General features: G+C 61.3%; 3 protein-coding genes across 3 annotated transcripts; all 3 read right to left on the bottom strand.

The window, feature by feature from the left end:
• Window positions 1-1,049: 1,049 nt before the first annotated feature.
• NDUFS8 (NADH:ubiquinone oxidoreductase core subunit S8) lies at window positions 1,050-2,297 on the bottom strand. Its single transcript, XM_075712304.1, has 6 exons — window positions 2,258-2,297; window positions 2,113-2,175; window positions 1,924-2,013; window positions 1,625-1,797; window positions 1,388-1,516; window positions 1,050-1,286 (listed from the first exon to the last, which is right to left on the bottom strand). The coding sequence occupies exons 1-6, from the start codon at window positions 2,295-2,297 to the stop codon at window positions 1,155-1,157; spliced, it is 627 nt and encodes a 208-aa protein (XP_075568419.1). The 3' UTR covers window positions 1,050-1,154.
• A 1,555-nt stretch (window positions 2,298-3,852) lies between these two features.
• On the bottom strand, window positions 3,853-7,790 carry LOC104035968 (aldehyde dehydrogenase family 3 member B1-like). Its single transcript, XM_075712238.1, has 9 exons — window positions 7,629-7,790; window positions 6,775-6,885; window positions 6,581-6,701; window positions 6,323-6,408; window positions 6,089-6,170; window positions 5,562-5,948; window positions 5,279-5,445; window positions 4,472-4,571; window positions 3,853-4,046 (listed from the first exon to the last, which is right to left on the bottom strand). Exons 1-9 carry the CDS (start codon window positions 7,788-7,790, stop codon window positions 3,853-3,855), a joined length of 1,410 nt encoding a protein of 469 aa, XP_075568353.1.
• A 1,587-nt stretch (window positions 7,791-9,377) lies between these two features.
• Window positions 9,378-19,231, bottom strand: LOC104037743 (aldehyde dehydrogenase family 3 member B1-like). The gene is made up of 10 exons (XM_075712270.1): window positions 19,110-19,231; window positions 18,771-18,933; window positions 15,429-15,539; window positions 15,189-15,309; window positions 14,969-15,054; window positions 14,657-14,738; window positions 13,866-14,252; window positions 13,461-13,627; window positions 13,171-13,270; window positions 9,378-9,598 (listed from the first exon to the last, which is right to left on the bottom strand). The coding sequence occupies exons 1-10, from the start codon at window positions 19,229-19,231 to the stop codon at window positions 9,405-9,407; spliced, it is 1,533 nt and encodes a 510-aa protein (XP_075568385.1). The 3' UTR covers window positions 9,378-9,404.
• Window positions 19,232-19,733: the final 502 nt, after the last annotated feature.

Below are 19,733 nucleotides of genomic sequence, written 5' to 3'. Positions count from 1 at the left end.
ACCCCGGGGGGGTCTGGCCCGGATGGGGGCACCCCGAGGGGGTCTGGCCGGGGGTGGCAGCAGGGATGGGGGCACCCCGAGGGGGGGGCTGGCCGGGGGTCCCGGGGGGCTGCGGTGTTGGAGCCGGGGTGTCCCCCCGCAGCCGTGGCCAGGGGGAAGTGACCCGCCCCAGTCACACGCGGCTTTTCCCAGCTCCGGGCTTGCAAAATACTTTCCAACCCCCCCTCCCACCCCCCACCTCCGCCGCCATCCCCGCCCCTCTCAGCTGCATCTGAGTCAGGGCCACCGCGTCCCCCTGCACCGCACCGGGCACCCCCCCCCCCCCCGCCGCCCCCGGGAGCGGAGCGGGCGGCCCCGACCCCAAAACTCCGGCCCCCACCCGGGACTCCCCCCCCGCTCCGTGGGGGCCGGCCGGGGAGCGGAGCCGCCCGCCCCTACCCGGGAGCACGGAGCCAGCCGGGCTCGGCACTTCCTCTTCCCCAGGAAGGGCCCGGCCGCGGGGAGGGACCGCCCCGGGGGAACCGGCCCCGCCGCTCCCCGGGAACCCCCTTCCCCCTGGAGCCCCCCCCCCCCCCCCGGCGGGAAGCAGGGGGCCGGGGGAGCCCTCAGAGCCAGCACCGCCCCGTCCCCCCGAGGAGCGTGGAATTGGGGACACACCCCCCCCCCGCACCCCCCCGCCGTGCTCCAGCCCGTACCACCGGGACCCCGCTCCGTGGCTGCCCCGGGAAGCGGGGGGCTGGGAATGCCCCCCCCCCCCCCCCCCCCCCGCAGGGGCGTCCTCTCCCTGGGAGAGGGGCAGGTGCCCCCCCAAAACCCTCAAACTCCCCCTGAATCCCTCACACCCCCCCCCCCAAGTCCCACACCGTTCCCTGCAACCGATGCTCCCCACGTTCCTGTGCCCCCAACCCTGACATGGGTGACAGCACCCACGGGACCCCCATCCCCCTCCCCAGGATGTAACCACACACCCCCAGGCTGTACCCGCCCAGGGGGTTCAACCCTTCCCCTGCCCCAGCGCCGGAAAAGAAGAGACACTGAGAAAGCCGGAATTCCGGGTTAGGAAGGGGTCAGTGCCCCCAGTGCAGACGGGGGTGGCAGAACCCCCCAGACCCTTTATTAGGGGAACGGGGAGGAGACGTAGCAGCGCCCGGCCGTCACCGGTACAGGTAATCGGCTTGGATGTTGGCGGCGATCTCGGCCTCCCACTTGTCACCGTTGTTCAGCAGCTTCTCCTTGTTGTAGAGCAGCTCCTCGTGCGTCTCCGTCGAGAACTCAAAGTTGGGGCCCTGCCAGGATGGGAAACGTTCACCCTCGGGGCTCGCCGGACCCCCGCCGCGCCAGGCAGGGGGTTTCGTTGCCCCACGGCTCTGCCCCCGCCGCAGCTCACCTCCACAATGGCGTCCACGGGGCAGGCCTCCTGACAAAACCCGCAGTAGATGCACTTGGTCATGTCGATGTCGTAGCGCGTGGTACGGCGGCTGCCGTCGGCTCGGGGCTCGGCCTCGATGGTGATCGCCTGCCGCGGGGCCGGGGGGGACACAAACCGTCAGCTCCCGCTCCGGGGGGGGAAACATTCCATCCCCCAAAGCCGGCGGGAAGAGGATGAGGATGGATGAAGGCTGACCTGCGCGGGGCAGACGGCCTCGCAGAGCTTGCAGGCGATGCACCTCTCCTCCCCAGAGGGGTAGCGGCGCAGGGCGTGCTCCCCACGGAAGCGCGGGCTCAGCGGGCCCTTCTCGAAGGGGTAGTTGATGGTGGCCGGCTCACGGAAAAGGTAGCTCAGCGTCATGGCCAGGCCTGGAAGACAGAGACAAAGGGGGATTACGGCACATTTAGGGGGGCTGGCGCCCGGGGGCCGCACGTGGGGAGGCTGAGAGGGGTTCGTTCCACCCGCGCAGGCATCCGGCCGGCTCCGGGATTCACCTCGGAAGAGCTCCGTCCACAGCAGGGTCTGAGCAGCCCGGTCGGTGATGGATCGCATGTCCATGGCCGGCTCCTGGACGTTGACGTACTCTGCGGGGAGAGGGAAGCTGTGCCCACCCCGCGGGGACCGGGGGAGGCTGTGCCCACCCCGTGGGGATGGGGTGCGGGGAGCAGCAAGCCCCTACTCACTGTAGGAGTCTCTGGGGACGGTGGTGCTGAGCGGGCGCAGGTGGCCCAAGGGGGCCGGCGGGCCTGGAGGAAGGGGAGAGAAAGGAGTCAGGGGGGGTTTTGGTGAGGGGAGAAGGGGTGAGGGGGTGGCCGGTGCGGCCCTCACCTGCGCGGGCAGCCCGGTACAGCAAACGCAGCGCCGCCATCTCCGGTCCTGCTGCCAGCACAGGGGCCCAGCCTGACGCTTGCTGCCGGGCTGGCAGCTGAGGGGGGCCTGGGCCCCCTCCACCCCAGGGGACCCAGGCATCCTGACCCCCACCCTGCCACCAGAAGGGACCCGGACCCCCGGGCACCCCTCCTCTCCCAAAGGACCCAGATGTTACCCCCCCCACCTCCCCCAAGGGACCCAGGCTTCTTGTCTGCCCCCCCCCACCTCCTACAAGGGACCTGTCTGGCCTACCCCCCCAAAATGGGACCCACGTGTCCTGTTCCCCTGCCACGCTACCCACAAAGGACCTGGATGCTCCCCCCACAAAGGGACCTGGGTGCCCTGGCCCCCCCCCGCGCCCCCTCCGAGGGACCCAGGGGTCCTGTGTCCTCCCCCACCTCCCACAGGGGGCCCAGATGTCCTACCCCCTCCCCTAAAAGGGACCCAGGTGTCCTGCACCCCCCCCATCTCCCCCAAGGGACCCGGGTCTCCTACCTGTCCCCCCAAAAGCACCCAGGTCTCCTAGCCCCCCAAAGGGACTCAGGTGTCCTGTTCCCCGCCCCCCCCCAATTCCCACAAGGGACCCGTTTGTCCCTCCCCAAGGAACCTGGGTGCCCTGGCCCCCTCGTGCCCCCCCGAGAGACCCAGGGGTTCTGTGTCCCCCCCCCACCTCCCACAAGGCACCCAGGTGTCCTACCCCTCCCCCCCAAAGGGACCCACGTGTCCTGCTCCCCCCAAAGGCACCCAGGTCTCCCACCCCTCCCCCCAAAAGGCACCAAGGTCTCCTACCCCCCCCCAAAGGCACCCAGGCGCCCTGTTCCACCCCCCCGCCGCTTCCCACAAGGGACCCGGCTGTCCCCCCCCAGGGGACCCAGGCGCCCTGGCCCCCCCGCACCCCTCCAGGGGACCTAGGCATGCTCCCCAAGGGCCCCATGGGACCCAAAATCCCTGCCCCAAGCCCCCCCTCCCCACTCTCCAGCACCCAAGTGACAGCCCCCCCCCGGAGGGACCGAGCCGCCCTGACCCCTCCGGGCCCAGAAAGGCCCCAGGCGCCCCGTGTGCGTCCCCGGGGGGAGGGGGGCGGGCAGGCGTCCAGGCCCTCCCCTCTCCCCCAAACGGGATCTGCGGGCCACGACAAGCCACTATGGGCCACTATGGACCACCACAGGCCAGCACGGCCTCCTCCCGACGCCCCCCCCGACGCCCCGGGGCCGCCGGCCCCCCCCGCTCACCTCCCCCAAGGACCCGGGCGTCCTGACCCCTGGCCCGCCCCCGAGCCTCACTGCGCAGGCGCGAAGAGCAGCGGCGCAGGCGCAGAGAGGCGCCGGGTCATGGGGCGGGGCCTCGAGGGAGGGAGGGCGGGGCAGGCGGCGCCAGGCTGGCTTCTCATTGGCCGGCGGCAGCTGGGGAGGGGAGGGTGGGAGGGGGAAGGGAGGGGAGCTCCATGGATTGGGTGGAGCGGCAGCGGGGCGGGGCGGCGATTGGGCGGGCGTGATGCGGCGGGGCGGGTCCAGAGCGTAGGCGGAAGCGGAAGTGGGTGTTTATTGCGCGGCTCAGAGGAGGGTGCAGGCGGCCTGGCGCTTGGTCTCGGTGGTGGCGCGGAGCAGCGGGAGGCAGCGGCGGGCGTAGGGCGGGTAGCGCAGGGTGTTGAAGGCCTCCCGGCCGGCCCCGCGGAGCAGCGCGGACCGCGGGTGCGAGAAGGTGTCGAAGCTGGAGCGGCCGTGGTAGCGGCCTAGGCCGCTTTGTCCTGCGGAACACCGTGCTTCAGGGCATGGACTCGGGGAACCGGCTCTGGGCACAGGCCCTAGGGACGTTCGGGACAGGAAGCGGGACTCTAAGGCCAGGAACAGCGGGGACCAGGGCAGGGGCTCAACCTCGGGGGGCTCAATTTTGGCACCAAGCTCTGACCCCCGGCACAGCCGTGGAGGCGGGAGGGTCGACACCGGGCACCGGTACCGGGCACGGCCCTGGGGCAGGGGTTCAGGACCAGCGGTGGGAACTCAGCCCCGGGGCAGCAGGGACCTGCTGCGGGCAGGGTGGTGGATGATGGCAGAGCTAGAAGGGGTCCAGGCAGGATTCCCCCAGGAGCAGGCGGGACCCTGGCCTTGCCAGCGCTGGGTGCCATGGGCAGGGAGGGGTCCCACAGCACCCTGTTCCCGGGGATGGACGTACCGATGCCGCCGAAGGGTAGCGAGGTGAGCGTGATGTGCATGATGGTGTCATTGGCACAGAAGCCACCGCTGCTCGTCTGTTCCAGCACCCGGTTCACCACCTGGGGGGTGAGGACAGGGGTGTGCTGAGCACCCACTGGCCACCCCTTGTCTGCCTCATCCCTGCTGCCTGGGGCACACCAGGACACACATGGCTGGGGACATGGGGGCTCTCTCCTCATAGAATCGTTTAGGTTGGAAAAGACCTTTAAGATCATCCAGTCCAACCATTAACCTACACTACCAAGTCCACACTAAACCAATCAAGGGTAGACTAGACTAAACCATGTCCCAAAGTGCCACATCTGCCCGTTTTTTGAACACCTCCAGGGATGGGGACTCCACCACCTCTCTGGGCAGCCTCTTCCAATGCTTGACTACCCTTTCCTTTGAATACCTTTGAATAAATTTTTCCTAATTTCCAACCTAAACCTCCCCTGGTGCAGCTTGAGCCCATTTCCTCTCATCCTATCACTAACTCCATGGGAGAAGAGACCAACACCCACCTCACTACACCCTCCTTTCAGGTAGTTGTAGAGAGCAATAAGGCCTCCCCTCAGCCTCCTCTTCTCTAGGCTTCCCAGTTCCCTCAGCCGCTCCTCATAAGGCCTGTGCTCCAGACCCTTCAGGTCCTCCCTTGACCTCCTTTGACCAGGGACAAGGCCAAAGCAGCAGCCCCAGCTGGGGAGGATGCCTGTGGCTATCTGGACCCACGCAGCAGGATGCAACCCAGGCTGAGGGGGATGCTGCTCCCGGCCCAGCTCCGCACCTTCTTGCAGGAGGAAAAGACGTAAATAGCCAGCGGCCGCTCCCGGGCATTGATGAAGGCGATGGCGTCGTCCACGCTGGTCACCGTGAGGATGGGCAGGATGGGCCCAAAGATCTCCTCCTCCATGATGGGGTCGTCCTGCTGCACGCCCACCAGCACCGTGGGTGCTGCAGGGGAAGAGTCGAGCCTGGGCTGGCTGGCTGGGTGTCACGGACTGCATCCAGCGGGACCCCCCCACCCTGCACTTTTGCTCTCCCGTGGGCATTACGCCCTGTGCCCTCACCAATGTAGCGCGCCTCTGCGTCTGTCTGTCCTCCGATAGCCGCGTGCCCACTGCGCAGCAGCGCCTGCACCCGCTGGAAGTGCTTGTCCCCCACAATGCGGCCGAAGTCGGGGGACTCCTGAGGGTTGGGGCCGTAAAACTCAGTGATGGCCTCGCGCAGGGCGGGCAGCAGCTTCTCCTGCATATCCGCGCTGCACAGCACGTAGTCAGGTGCCACACAAGTCTGCCCCGCGTTGAAGAAGCGACCCCAGGCCACCCGCCGGGCCACATTCTGCACGTTGCAAGAGTCAGACACGTAGCAGGGGTTCTTGCCCCCCAGCTCCAGCGTCACGGGAGTCAGGTGCTTGGCAGCGGCTGTCATTATGATCCTCCCCACCGAGGGGCTGCCTGTGGGCAGGGGGAGCACCGTGAGCCCAGCATGGTCAAGACCTTCCAATGGATCCACACCAGGCTTGCTGGGGCAGCCCCAGGCATGTCACCCTGCCCTGTAGAGAGGAATGGGCCTGGAGTGTCCCTGTGGGATGTACCAGTGAAGAAGATGTAGTCGAACTTGTTCTCCAGCAGTCTGGTGGTCTCCTCCACACCGGCGGTCACCACAGCAAAGCAGTCCTGCGACAGGAAAGGGAGGTGGGAAGCGTGGCACCAGAGCCGGGCAGGAGCAGAGGGAGCATGTCGGGGGACGTGGCTTGGCTGAGCAGGTCTGGGACACAGGGGCAGGTGTCCCTGGAGAAGTAGGCGGCTGCAGCGGAAAGCTCTCCTACCTTGTCCAGGTACCTGGGCAGCATCTCGGCCACTAACCTCTCCACGTTCCTGCTGATTTCGGAGGGCTTCATGACAACGCAGTTACCTGCATGACAGGAGCTCCCTCCTGGTAAGGACCTTGCTCTTTGGGAGCAGAAGACCTGTTCCCAATGCAGCCCCACCACCATCACCCCGTTCCCACCCCAGGGAGGACACAGGAAACGCGCCAGTGAGGTTCTGGTACCCCCCAGCATGGCAGGGACACAGCCCAGCCTCACCAGCAGCGATGGCCCCGATGAGGGGCACCAGGAGGAGGTTAATGGGGTAGTTCCAGGGCCCGATGATGAGCACCACCCCGTACGGGTCCTTGCGGATGAAGGCCGAGTCCAGCTGTGTCACCTGCAGAGGGAAGGATGGCGTGAGGGATGCCTGCCTCCCATCCCACCCGTCCTGGCCAGCCACTGCCCCATACCCAGTTCTTGTCCACGTGCTCGTCCTTCATCCAGGTGCCCAGGTTGTTGAGCGTGTGGTTGAGCTCGCTCCTGCAAATGGAGATCTCGGAGAGCTCCACTTCAAAGGGTGGCTGGAGACACACAGGAGGTCATCATGGCCACCACTGTGGGCACAGCCCCATGGCCACCCCACAATGGTGGTCCTCGCAGAGGTCAGCACGGAGTCTCCTGGCAGCCATAGCAGGATGTGACCGTCTCTGCTGGGGCAGGCACCCCCAGGGACACCCCATGACCTTGTGGTGGCAAGGAGGGGTGGTACAGCGACTCCTCCAGCCCGCCACCCGCATCACAGCATGCTGCCTGGCCCCATGCAGCAGGTTCCCGGGACACAGTAGAAAGTCACGGTTGAAGACATGGATTCGGTATCTCAAGAGCTTCGGCTACACCAGACACGGTACGATGCAGACAGGGCTCCGGAGTTGGAGAAGGGAACAAGGGCCCCCAGTTGCTCTCAGGGAAGGTTTCCCCAGAGCTAATTCATCCCATTTCTGTGTAACTGGAGCGAGTTGCTGTGTGGTTTCCTGCCCGCAAGGAGCACCCCCAAAGGCTAAGCTGAAGGTAACAGCAAAATGCAAAGGCCACCACTCCCCTGGTGCAGTGGGCTGACCCTGGCTGGCAACCAAGCACACACCCAGCCATTTCCTGCTTCCCTGCAGCGGGATGGGGACAGACTTGGAAGAGCAAAAGCAAGGAAACTCAGGTGGAGATACAGACGGTTTCATAAATGAAGGAAAGAGGAAGGAGGCAGGGGGCAAAGTCAAGTGATGGAAAAGGAAGCACTCCCCACCAGCCGCCCTGGCCACGGTGGTCTCACCTTGCGCATGTCCAAGGCAGTGGCCTCCAGGATGTCCAGCTTGTTCTCGTCCAGGAAGCGACCCAGAGCTTCCAGCTGGGCCACGCGGTACTCCATGGGCCGCGTCTTCCCCGAGAGCCAGGCTGCCCGCAGGCGGCTCACCAACACTGTGTGGGGACTCATCCCGAGAGGAGGCTCTGAGCGCTGCACTGCTGATGAGGAAATACCGCTTGCCTTGCCTCAGACGAGGGCATTCAGACCTGACCACGGGGTAAAATCCCAGAGCGTGGGCTGAGTGACGCAGCCGACCAGCCAGTGGACAAAGCCACCCCGTTCCCTTCTGTCCCTGCAGCGAGTGGAGTTGGCCCAGCAAGGAGGGGGACCCTCTTCCCCGGCACAGCCAGCCCCCCCAAGCTGGGGTATGGAGCAGCCCGGCACCATCCCTTTGCTCCCCAGGGACCATGCACCATGCTAGGTGGGACATGTCCAGCGGGATTTTCTTCTTGAGAAGCAGTGACCTGGGTTTAACTTGGTTTCTCAGTTTTCAAAGCACAGGGTGGGGGCAGCGGGGCCGGAAGAGCGGCTAGGATGGAGGAACAGAGCCCAGAAACCCACCAGGATGGAGCCAAAGCAACCAGGACGGGGAAGAGAGGGGCTCTGGAGGACAGCACACCCCAAGATGCCGTAGGAGAAAGCCCCCTGTCCCTGCTGGCACCTTACCTGTCCTTCTCCTCTGGGCTCAGCTGCTTGCGCTCGCTCCAAGGTCTCCCTACATTTCCTGAGGAGGTTGCCAAGCCGTGTGAGATAAAGGACTGCAAATTGCAGGGCACGGGGTGGGGGAAACTGGGATTATCCCAGCTCAAGGACTTGGGAGGAAGGTGTTGCTGTGGACCTTCTCGGGGGAGAGTCCCCAAGCGGGGGGGCAGGAGGTGACCTCTGGCATCACCCGGGGCACTGCACCAGCCCCTCCGCTGTGGTGGGGCCAGTGGCGATGGAGGAGGAGGCCGCTGGCACCGGCTGTGGCTGGAACCCATGGGGCTGGCAAGAGAGCTGTGGGGAGAGCAGGGTGGTGCTGTGGGACCTGTGTGCGGGGAGACGTGGGGCACGGGAGATGTGTGGGGCCCAGGGGCTCCATGTGGGGCACGGGAGATGTGTGGGGCCCAGGGGCTCCATGTGGGGCACGGGAGATGTGTGGGGCCCAGGGGCTCCATGTGGGGCACGGGAGATGTGTGGGGCCCAGGGGTTCCATGTGGAGCACGGGAGATGTGTGGGGCCCTGCCCCTACCTTCTGCCCCATCTGCTGGCAGGCTCCGCCCTCCATCTGACCCCACCCCTCCCCAGTTCTCTCCCTCTCATTGGCCAGCAGTTCCATCCAACACCCTGATTGGTGGGTTGCCATGGAGGCAGCAGGCCCGGAGGCAGAAGGGAAGCACGCGGGAAGTCACTGGTTGAAGGGAAACGCCTTTCATTGAACGTGGCCACCAAGACCACCGCGACCGGTGGGCAGGAGACGTGATGGCAGTGGCAGGGGACCCTCAGAGCAGGGTGCAGGAGACATCATGGCGCAGGAGACGTCATGGCGCAGGAGACGTCATGGCGCAGGAGACGTCATGGTGCAGGAGACATCATGGCACAGGAGACATCATGGCAGTGGCAGGGGACCCTCAGAGCAGGGTGCAGGAGACGTCATGGCGCAGGAGACGTCACGGCGCAGGAGACGTCATGGCGCAGGAGACATCATGGCGCAGGAGACATCATGGCAGTGGCAGGGGACATCATGGCAGTGGCAGGGGACCCTCAGAGCAGGGTGCAGGCACCCTTGCGCTTCACCTCGGAGGCGGCCCAGATGATGCCCAGCTTCTGCTGGTTGTAGGGTGGGTAGCGGAAGGCATTGAGGGCCTCCCGGCCCATGCCGCGGAGCAGGCAGCCGCGGTGGTGGGTGAAGGTGTCGAAGGTGAACCTGCCATGGCACATCCCCAGGCCGCTGTTCCCTGCAACAGACAGCACAGGTGCCTGGTTGGTGGCTGGATCTGGGCATTGCTCACCCACCCTTTGGGCCAACGAGCCCAAAATTAAGCTCCCATCTCCCCTTTCAAGGGCAGCACGGGGGAGGCGCTGGCAATGGAGACCGCTTGTGTCTGTGGACAGCACCATGTCTTCATCCAGCTGCTTTCTAACATCAGGGTCAGCAGGGAGGGCTGGCCATGGCTGAGCTTCCCCGGAAAGTGATCTGAAGAGGACTGTGGAGGTGGCTTAGTTGGAGGCCCAAATGGTGCTTGAGGGACATTTGGAGGAGGAAGACTGGGCTGGGAGGAGGAAAGGTTTCCAACAAGCCTCTCATCAGTCTGGATTTCACCATTTCAGGTATCACGTTTAGCCCTGGTGCAAAGCTCACCACGTTAAGCCAGGCTCAGAAAAATGTTGATAGAAGAAGAGTTTCACAAAATGTCGTCTTCCCAACAGGAGAGATTGCTTGGAGGATTTCTGAGCCAAGGAAATCGGGCAAAGGCTGGAGCCTTTCACGTCATCCTGCTGTTTGGGGGAAAGGATCCAAAGGCCCCCACCTTGCTGGCAGATGGAAGAAGTGGAGTGGGAGGACCAGGAAAGGTGACATATTCATCGTGGCATGGCAGAGAACAGGCAGCGAGAGTGCTGGTTGCTGCCCTCCCATCCTCACCCTCCGGGGAGGAAGCGGTGGTTTGTACCAACCTGAAACCAGTACATCTTGTTTAACAGATGCCCTGGAGGCTGCTGGGAGATGTCCTCATCTCCATGGATGCTTAAGCACCTAAAACACTCAGTAAAGAAAACTGGTCTTGTTTCTATATCTTCAACTCTTCTTTTGCAGGTGCTTCCTACATGCCCTCTCAAGTTTCTGTTCTCTTTTTACTCTAATTCTGAAAACTTTACTGATTTAAAAAAAAAACAACAAAAAATCCCAAACAACCTTTTTGATCACAAAACCTCACCTTGTGCCAGAGTGACTGAGAAGGGCATCACTGACAAGGTGGAGTGGGCAGCAGCAGCAAGTTGCTCCTGCCAGATGAGCTTCCCTGCTGCAGGGACCCTCCAAAACACATCCCCTTTGCGCTGGCTCCAGCCCCGCTGCCAGCGGGACGCCAGGAGTGGAGAGGGGTGATTGTCAAGGTGGCTTTGGTGAGGATGTGACCCACATGCAAGGACGAGCAAAATGGCTGTTGGGAGGTGAAAGCTGGCTGGCAAGGAGAAAGCATGGGAAAGCCAGGCAGGCTGGCAGAAAATAAGGAAATCCACCTGTGTGCTGATAACTGACGTGATAAAATTCTGAGTCAGCTTAAGCTGGTCAGTGTTCCTGATAAAATGCAAATCCTGGGCAAGCTGATGAGTTACTTTTGGTATCTCGCATGTCAGCAGCCCTAGCACGAAGGAAGGTCACCGGCTGGTTCCCAGCTGGCTGAGTCTCGGATGGAGAGTAGGAGCTGTGCTTCCATGGTAGTGAAGATCAGTACAAGAAAGACATTGGGGTGCTGGAGCGTGTCCAGAGAAGGGCAACGGAGCTGGGGAAGGGTCTGGAGCACAGGGCTGGTGGGGAGCGGCTGAGGGAGCTGGGGGTGTTCATCCTGGAGAAGAGGAGGCTGAGGGGAGACCTGATCGCTCTGCAGCTCCTGACAGGAGGGTGCAGTGAGGTGGGTGTTGGTCTCTTCTCCCACCTAGTTAGCGATAGGACGAGAGGAAATGGGCTCAAGCTGCGTCAGAGGAGGTTTAGATTGGATATTAGGAAAAATTTCTTGATGGAAAGGGTAGTCAAGCATTGGAAGAGGCTGCCCAGGGAAGTGGTTGAGCCACCATCCCTCGAGGTATTTAAAAGACATGCAGATGCGGCACTTAAGGATATGGTTTAGTGGTGGACTTGGTAGTGTTAGGTTAACGGTTGGACTTGGTGATCTTAAAGATCTTTTCCAACCTAAATGATTCTATGATTCTAGCATCTGATCAAAAGTGGGTGTCTCCACCACCCAGACTCCTTCCTATTGGAGGGAAGAGAGAAGCACTTCTGGGCACGTTTTTTTTTTCAACCTAAGTAGACATCCAGAACAGACCAGAAGAAACACAGCCCCAAAGCGCTGTTTCTGTCCACGAGCTGTGAAATGCCATGTCACAGGGGTATCGTAGCGATTAAAAGTTTCCCTGAATTCAAGGAGCACCTGGGTAAGTACATGGAGTACAGCACCCTTTACCAAACACATGGGAGCCTTCTGGCTTAGCAATTCATTTGAGCTGGAAACAGAGGCTGGAAGACTTTCAGGAAGAAATACTGTGCATGCTTGTCCTGTTCTTACTCATGCATCTGGATAGGGTTGTGGTGGAAGAATGCAGAACTAGACACAGCTTTGTTCTGAAGCCTTTAAAAGAATGAAAGGATTGTTTCCCAGCTGATGCTCTGGATAGAAAACATCCCATGGAAGCTCAAAATCACGTACATCAACTGAAAGATGAGAGCTATGCAGCTTACAGCTGATACTCGTTTCCTTGCTTCGCATTGCAGGGAATCCTTGCATGATTGCTTGAATTCGTCAAGTGTAAACCTAAAACCACTGCCTCGTGGCCGGTATAGATATGGAGAGGACTGCGATACTGTGGGAAGCGGAGCAACAGCCTCCTCGACTGCCTTTCTCCAGGAGGAAGCATCAGCAAAAGGTTCAGAATCAAATTTAGACCTTTTTCAGAGTCTGCCAATTTCCAAAAGCTTTGTGTGAAGCAACAGGGAGGACCATTAGAAATTGCACATACAAATAAATTTGCCTTAAAAATATCACCCTTGGGTGATTTGTCCGTTCTGAGATGGGATGATGGCAAATGCTTGTAAAGCTTTTAACCCTCATAGTATCTATGCTAGGCTGTGATCTGGATCCCTTGCTGTTTACTCCTCAATGGTTTTACGCAATATAGGTCTTCAGGAGTTTATATAAAGGGATGTGTGTACATTTGGGAATTCATTGGAAATTGTGCTGTCTTCAGACCTGGAGTCCAAAATGAAGATCCAGGAAAAACTGAAATTCTGAGTTCCTGAAAACTGTGGATAAGTGACATTTCCCAGTTTTCTCCTGCAGAGAAAAGGGGTAGCACAGCAGCAGGATGGGTGTGACAAGCTGGCTGCCGGCACACTACAGAGGCACTGCGTGTAGAAAGGAAGGTCTAGAGATGTTTCTCTGTTGGCTGCATTCAAAATTCCCTGCCTTTTAAACAAGACATTTCCACATACACAGGCAACACTGCTTCGGATGGCAAACACTGAGAGAAGAAACCACACGGTGCTCCACGCATGTTCAGCAGAGACAGGGCTGCCAAGCCCGAGAGCTCAGCCCTGGTGCAGTGAAGCAAAGGGCTTCTCGTGGGGTCCTGCCTGGTGCAGAAGGATTTCCCTACGGACCGTTGAGCCCTCTGGACCTGGGGCCCAGGCCTGGGTGCTCCGTCTCCCCTGAGACCCTTCCTCACCATGGCCAGCATGGCTCAGACACCAGGGGTGGGACCATTCCTGGCTCACGTTGGCCAGGGGCGGGCAGGTTGGGGGATTTGGACCTACCGATCCCACCGAAGGGCAGCGAGGTCAACGTCACGTGCATCAGGGTGTCATTGCCGCAGAAGCCACCGCTGCTTGTCTTCTCCAGGACCTGGTTCACCACCTGGGAAGGAAGCGGAGAAGTTGGACATGGGTCTCACACCCTGTTCCCGCACCTCCAGCTGCAATCCTTCCCCCACAACCAGGGCTGTCTGCTCTAAAGAAAATTTTTGGAGTATGAACACGGCTGAATACACCTGCCAAGGAGCATGGGGCAAGCGTAGCCCTGGCTTCACACAGCCTGTACGCTATACCTTGTCATTGGAGGAGAAGGCATACACAACCAGCGGCTGCTCACGGCTCCTGATAAAGTCAATGGCTTCATCCATATTGGCCACAATGACAATGGGCAAGATGGGGCCGAAGATCTCCTCCTGCATGATAGGATCAGAGGGCTGCAAGTCCACCAGCACCGTGGGAGCTGCAGAGAAAGAAACCCGAAGGCATCAGCCATGCACAGAGTTTGGAGATGACACCTTGGTCCTCTCCCCAAGATCCTCCTCTAAGATAGGACACCTTGCCAAGCTCCCCAATTCCCATGCATACCTTCCCGAATTTTCACATCCATCTAGAACCTCCCCTCCAGTTGTAACACCCTCTCCAAAATCCAAATCCACTCCATACAGGGATGAAGACTTATGTGAAGTTCAAGCCCTCACCAATGTAGCGCTCCTTCTCATCTGTCTGTCCTCCGATGACCACACGCCCACTGCGCAGCAGCGCCTGCACCCGCTGGAAGTGCTTATCCCCCACAATGCGGCCGAAATCGGGGGAATCCCGAGGGTTGGGGCCGTAAAACTCAGTGATGGCCTCGCGCAGGGCGGGCAGCAGCTTCTCCTGCATAGCTGCACTGCACAGCACGTAGTCAGGTGCCACACAAGTCTGCCCCGTGTTGAAGAAGCGACCCCAGGCCACCCGCCGGGCCACGTTCTGCACATCACAGGAGTCAGACACGTAGCAGGGGTTCTTGCCCCCCAGCTCCATCGTCACCGGCGTCAGGTGCTTGGCAGCGGCTGTCATTATGATCCTCCCCACCGAGGGGCTGCCTGTGGGCCAGGAAAAGATGCATCATGGTGAGGATCCCACCATGCTACAGCCCAACCCATGGCCTTAGCCATATGAGGAGCCAGGGCCAGGGAAGACATGTCAAGTCCCACTCCTGTCCTGCACCCACCTTGGTGTGCAGCACATGGCTGAGCCCTCACCTCCAGCACCCTCTCCAGTTCAACCATGGCATCCCCCAGCTCAGCCATTACAAAACGAAGTTATGGCTATTAGATCCTCAGACGTGTTGGTGGCAGATCCTGCGGATCCTGACACCAGATCCCCAACACAAGCCCAGCCTTCTTAGAGGGCGGGGAAGGGGGCCTTGCGCTCGCAGGCGGGCTGCCCACCATCTTGCGTCGATGGGCAGGGTAAGCAGGGCTCTGCTCTGGCCCACGGGACGTACCAGTGTAGAAGATGTAGTCAAACTTGTTCTCCAGCAGCCTGGTGGTCTCCTGCACGCCGGCGGTCACCACGGCAAAGCAGTCCTGCAACGTAAGAGGAAGGGTCCCTGTGTGTCAGCATCTGCCCGGGCCACTCTGTCCCCACCAAGAGCATCCCAGGCTGCTGGGCGTGCGGACACTGGCTGAGCGTGGAGGAAGGAGGTACGGCAGTGCCTGAAACCAGGGGTGGTGTGGCACTGGTGTGTGCAAGGCAGGGCTGGGAACACCATGGCCCTGGGGCGGGGATAGGGACAAGGACAGGGAAAGCTTCTTACATTATCCAGGTAGCAGGTCAGCATTTCAGCAATAAGCCTCTCCGTGTTCTTGGTTGTCTCCGAGGGTTTGACAACAACACAGTTACCTGGGAGGAGATCAACAGGACATCAGAGCAGTGACATGGTGACAGCCAGCCCTTCTGGCACCCCAGCCGGGGGGACGAGACCCCTGGCCAGGCACTGCCTGGATCCTCCAGGCCAGACAACAGGTTTGGCTCACCGGCAGCGATGGCCCCGATGAGGGGCACCAGGAGGAGGTTAATGGGGTAGTTCCAGGGCGCGATGATGAGCACCACGCCGTACGGGTCCTTGCGGATGAAGGCCGAGTCCAGCCGGGTCACCTGCAGGACACCCACCACCTCAGTGCTTTCTTCACCACCGTCTCCATGCCCACATCCCGCCCATCTCCGCCCGGCAGCTGGGTCCTTCCCCCCATCCTCTCCCTCATCTTCCCCCGTACCAGATTCTTGTCCACGTGCTCATCCTTCATCCAGTAGGACAGGTTGTTCAGCGTCTCGTGGAGGTCGTTCTTGCAGAGGATGATCTCGGAATATTCGGCTTCAAAGGGCGGCTGGGGACACAGAGCACCCTACGTGTCAGCTCCACATGCGCTGCAGCACCACAGTGCCTCTTATCCCTACCCTGCATTTTTTTTTTTTTTTACCTAGGATTTGGGGACCCAAGCCCTTCATGTCCCATGGTGGATATGCACTTTGCTCTTACCCCCAGGCTGCATGGCACAGCCCGCCATGGGGTGGGCGTGAACCCCAGCACGTCTGCAGCCTTGGGGTTTGGCAAGCTCCGAAATCGCGTTGCGATATCACCGCGCCACTCCTGTCAGCAGTAACCTGCCTGCGGCTGAGCTTTCCCTGCTGGGAGCTCAGTTGAGGTTAGGGAAAATTAAGTATTTGGGGAGGAGAGGGGTTTGTGAAGGCAGCGGTGGTGTTTTGGGGAAGAAAGGGCTGGTCTGGCTGTTGAGTCCCGTTTGGTCTGGAGACGAAAGCATCCTGAGCCACAACCCCTTTTTCTATCACATTTTCGCAGCGGCACAAATGAAATGAGTGAGTTGATGGACTCCAGCAGGATGGGCTATTTTTTCAGGACCTGCCAGAGAGTAACTCAGGAAAGAGTCTGCAAGGATTTAGCCCAATAAATAAAAGCTCAGAAGAGATCTGGGTGCAAATCCCGCTGCCATCCCCCTTCACCTGGCTTTGACTTTCCCACTGTGGATGTGTCACCGGCATGGGAATAGCACTGGTGCTGACGTCTGGCTCTGCCAGCAGCTCCTCACCTTCCATCGACGGGGGACCCCCTCAATGTTTGTCCTACAGTTGGGTTTCTTCTCACCCAGGAGTACAGTGGAGGGTGAGGTGGATGGGGACTGGTGGGGAAGCAGCAGGTTCAAAGGATAAAACCAGCCAGTTCTGGGGGTCATCCACCACCCAGGTGTCAGGATTTGGGAGGAAATACAGGAGAAAAGGGACTACCCAGATTTTGGAGCCTGTTTGTGCAGGGTTTTTTGGCAGAGTGAGCTGAGAAAGTGGGGAGGAGATCCACCACCGAGCCTAGGAAGGAGGGAGAGCAGGAAGCGAAGGCTTCCAGATGTTGCCCTCAGCAGGGCAGGAGGAGGGACGGTCGTGCGGAGAGGGAGCCCGAAGGGCGGAGGAGTTTGGGAGCAGTGCGGGTGTGCAGCTTGGCATGACATCAGGAGGAGAAGCAAGATCAAGGAAGAAGCTGGGCTGCCCCTCCAGGGAGAGAGAAAGCAGACAACATGAGCAGACCGATGTGCTGGATGCCTCTTCCGAGGAAAAGGGAACCTCAGGCGAATGAGGAAGCACAACCGACATTAAAAATAGCTGTCAGCCCGCTGCGGTGGGCATTTCGGTGAGCGGGGTGTCTCAGGTGGGCTGGGGCGGCTGGGCTGGTGCCAGGGGATGGCGGCCAAGCAGGAGCAGAGCCCCGCACGGGGCTTTCTGAGATGAGGCCAGCAAAGACCGAGCCTGGTACCTCACTGTAGAGTAGAAGGAAGAAGCAGAGACCCAGCGACCAGGGAAGGTATTCCAGGAGGTGTCCAGCGTGTCCCCGAGAAGAGACTGGACGAACCGCGGGCAGAAGGATGCTCTGACTCCCTCGTGTGCCAGCACAAACCGCTCTCTTGGTAAGGGAGCAGCAGTAGATGTTCGGGTATCTCATTTTTTTTTCCTTTCACGGGAGTTGTGGCCCCAGGGGCAGCTCACATCGCCGGGTGGCCGGTGCTGCCCGCAGTGCCACGGCAGCAAGCACGGAGCACGCACACGGCTCTCACTGTGGACAGGAGACAGCGCTGCTGGCTTCCAAAGATATTTGGAAGTATCATGTGTATTTGCCCTATTTCTGAGCATCCTTTAGTGAGCCTGGGCTGGATGGACCTTGGATCTCACTCCATGCACCATCCTTGTGTCCATGGATGAGCTGTGGGGGTTTACTAAGCTGCAGCTATCGCTGGTGGCTGGGGGATAACACTCAGCAAGGTGCTGCTGACCCGGCAGATGCAGAGGAAACCATGTGATTAAATAAAAAAAATTCATTAATAATTGTCCTAACCAAGATGTTAAATCCCAAATTTTAACCCCCAATGGGATTGCGCTGTCTTGGGCTCATCGGCAGAGTTTTTCCATCTCAGATTTATCCCTTGGGTGAGAGCGGTTGTCGGCCGCCACCGTTTCTCTTCTCTCACGCCGAAGGTTGGATGGGCAAAGCCTTCACACGAGCACCGACCACCAGCCGCAGCCCTGGCCACCGGCTGCTGGGCACCACACAAGCTGCAAGCCCCGCACTGGCCAGACCTGACCGCAGACGCTCGCCACCGGGCAGGGGAGGGAAGGTGTTCCCATTCCCCTCCGCCAATGGAGCACTGCCCGGGACCAAGTCAGTGCCGGCGGCACCGCGTGTGGCCAGCACTTCCCTAACCCCACACTGGAGGCTTCCCGACGCAGGTGGGTGTCAGGCCCCTGCCCAAATCGGGAAAGGAGAAGCGCAAAGGGTGCAGAAGCAAATGGGAGGCGGGGTGAAATGCAGCACGCCTTTCCCAAACGGGATCAAGCGTTACTCCGCGTGTCCTCTCAGCACAAGAGCTGGCTGCTTAAAAATAGAAAAAATGATGCGGATCCCATCGATCTGGGCTGCGGTAAGGATGGGGAGGGTGTCCAAAGGGAAGTTGTGAACTGGGATGGGGAACAGCAGACGATGAGCCCCGTGTGGTGCGTGAGGCTCTGGCTGCGGGCGAAGGAGCTGCACCAAAGGGGGAACTGTGGGGCTGGGGGGGGCTGGAGCTCTTTGAGGACTTACGGAGGCGCAGGGGATGGGTCTGCTCTGCCTCTGCCCTCGGTGGCCCTGATATAGGCGGGAGGGAGGGAGCAGAGAGGCAGGGGACGATGCAAAACCGGGGGGTCCGGGCTCCGAGAGCCGCAGCCTGGGTGAGCACCGAGAGAGGGAAGGGGACGGCATTTGATGGAAAGCCCAAGGCGGGGGTGACAGAAGTCGGGGATGAAGCTGCTCAGAAAAGGGGTAAACTGAGGCCGATGGGTTTGGGAATGGCGAATTATGTCCGGACGCTCCCCACAGCCCCGCTCTGTCCACACTGGGGGCACGGATGTGCTCCAGCTCCGTCTCCCCTTTGCTGCCTCCACCCACAGCCACTGCCCAGCGCAGCCCAGCACGGGGAGGCAGCACCGAGTGGGTGGGGAAGCTCCCTCGGGACATCGCAGCGACCCTCTGCGTGACGGCAGCCCCTCGGCTCCCCCAATTCCCGGCCCCCTCTCACCTTGCGCATGTCCAAGGCGGTGGCCTCCAGGATGTCCTGCTTCTTCTCATCCAAGAAGCGACCCAGGGCCTCCAGCTGGGCCACGCGGTACTCCATGGGCTGCGTCTTCCCCGAGAGCCAGGCTGCCCGCAGGCGGCTCACCAGCCCCGCGTAAGGGTTCCCGCTGCGGGGACGGGGATGTCAGAGGGATCCCGACCCCGTCCCAGCCCCTCGTGCTCCCGGTGACAAAGGAGAGGAGCTCCACGTCGCCCCAGCCCAGCATCAAACCAAAACCCTGGGGAGAGGGCAGAGCATCCGGACCCCTCCTGTCTCCCCTCTGTCCCGGCCACACGATCTCACCTCGTGGCATCGCTGTCCACGCTCCCCTTCCCGCCACCGCCATCATCCTCGGCAGCTTTCCCGGCCTCGCTGCCCAGGGGCTGCTGCGTGCCGGGCTGCGGGAAGATGCTGCCAGTCTCCATGGGTCCCAAGGGAGCGGCGCGGAGCAGGTTACGCCAAGGCTGCCCACGGGCTGGGCAGGCTGCCGGCCACCTCGCTTTGGTTGGGCTGCAAACCCCAGGTTCCGCGCCGCGGCTAACACGGCGCCGTACCCGGAGGAGGTGGCCTCAGGGAACCCAGCCGGCACCCCGACACCGCAGCCAGGACCCTGCCAAGCTCTGGAGCTGCCCGCAGGGCTGGCAGGGTGCAGGCAGGGTTGCAGGCAGGGTTGCAGGCAGGCAGCCACTCCAGTGCCTGCTACAGCTCACTCCCTCAGATGAGGGAGGCTGACAGCTTCCTGCCCTGCCCCTTGGCTGCCTGCCCCGCTGTGTGTCACCACTGGCTCCGCTCCAGCCCAAACTATTTGGGATGCAAAATGTGCCCCGGATCCAGCCTGGGGCACCGCGCTGCCACGCAGCCATCGGGCACGGGGTGACGGAGGTGGACACGACCCCGGCGGGGTGCGATGGCGTGGCTGAGGGTGTC

The sequence above is a fragment of the Pelecanus crispus genome, chromosome 6 (assembly GCF_030463565.1).
Source record: "Pelecanus crispus isolate bPelCri1 chromosome 6, bPelCri1.pri, whole genome shotgun sequence".
Classification (NCBI taxonomy): domain Eukaryota; kingdom Metazoa; phylum Chordata; class Aves; order Pelecaniformes; family Pelecanidae; genus Pelecanus; species Pelecanus crispus.
Note: the sequence above shows the minus strand (reverse complement) of the source record. Positions and strands in the feature narration are given on the sequence as shown.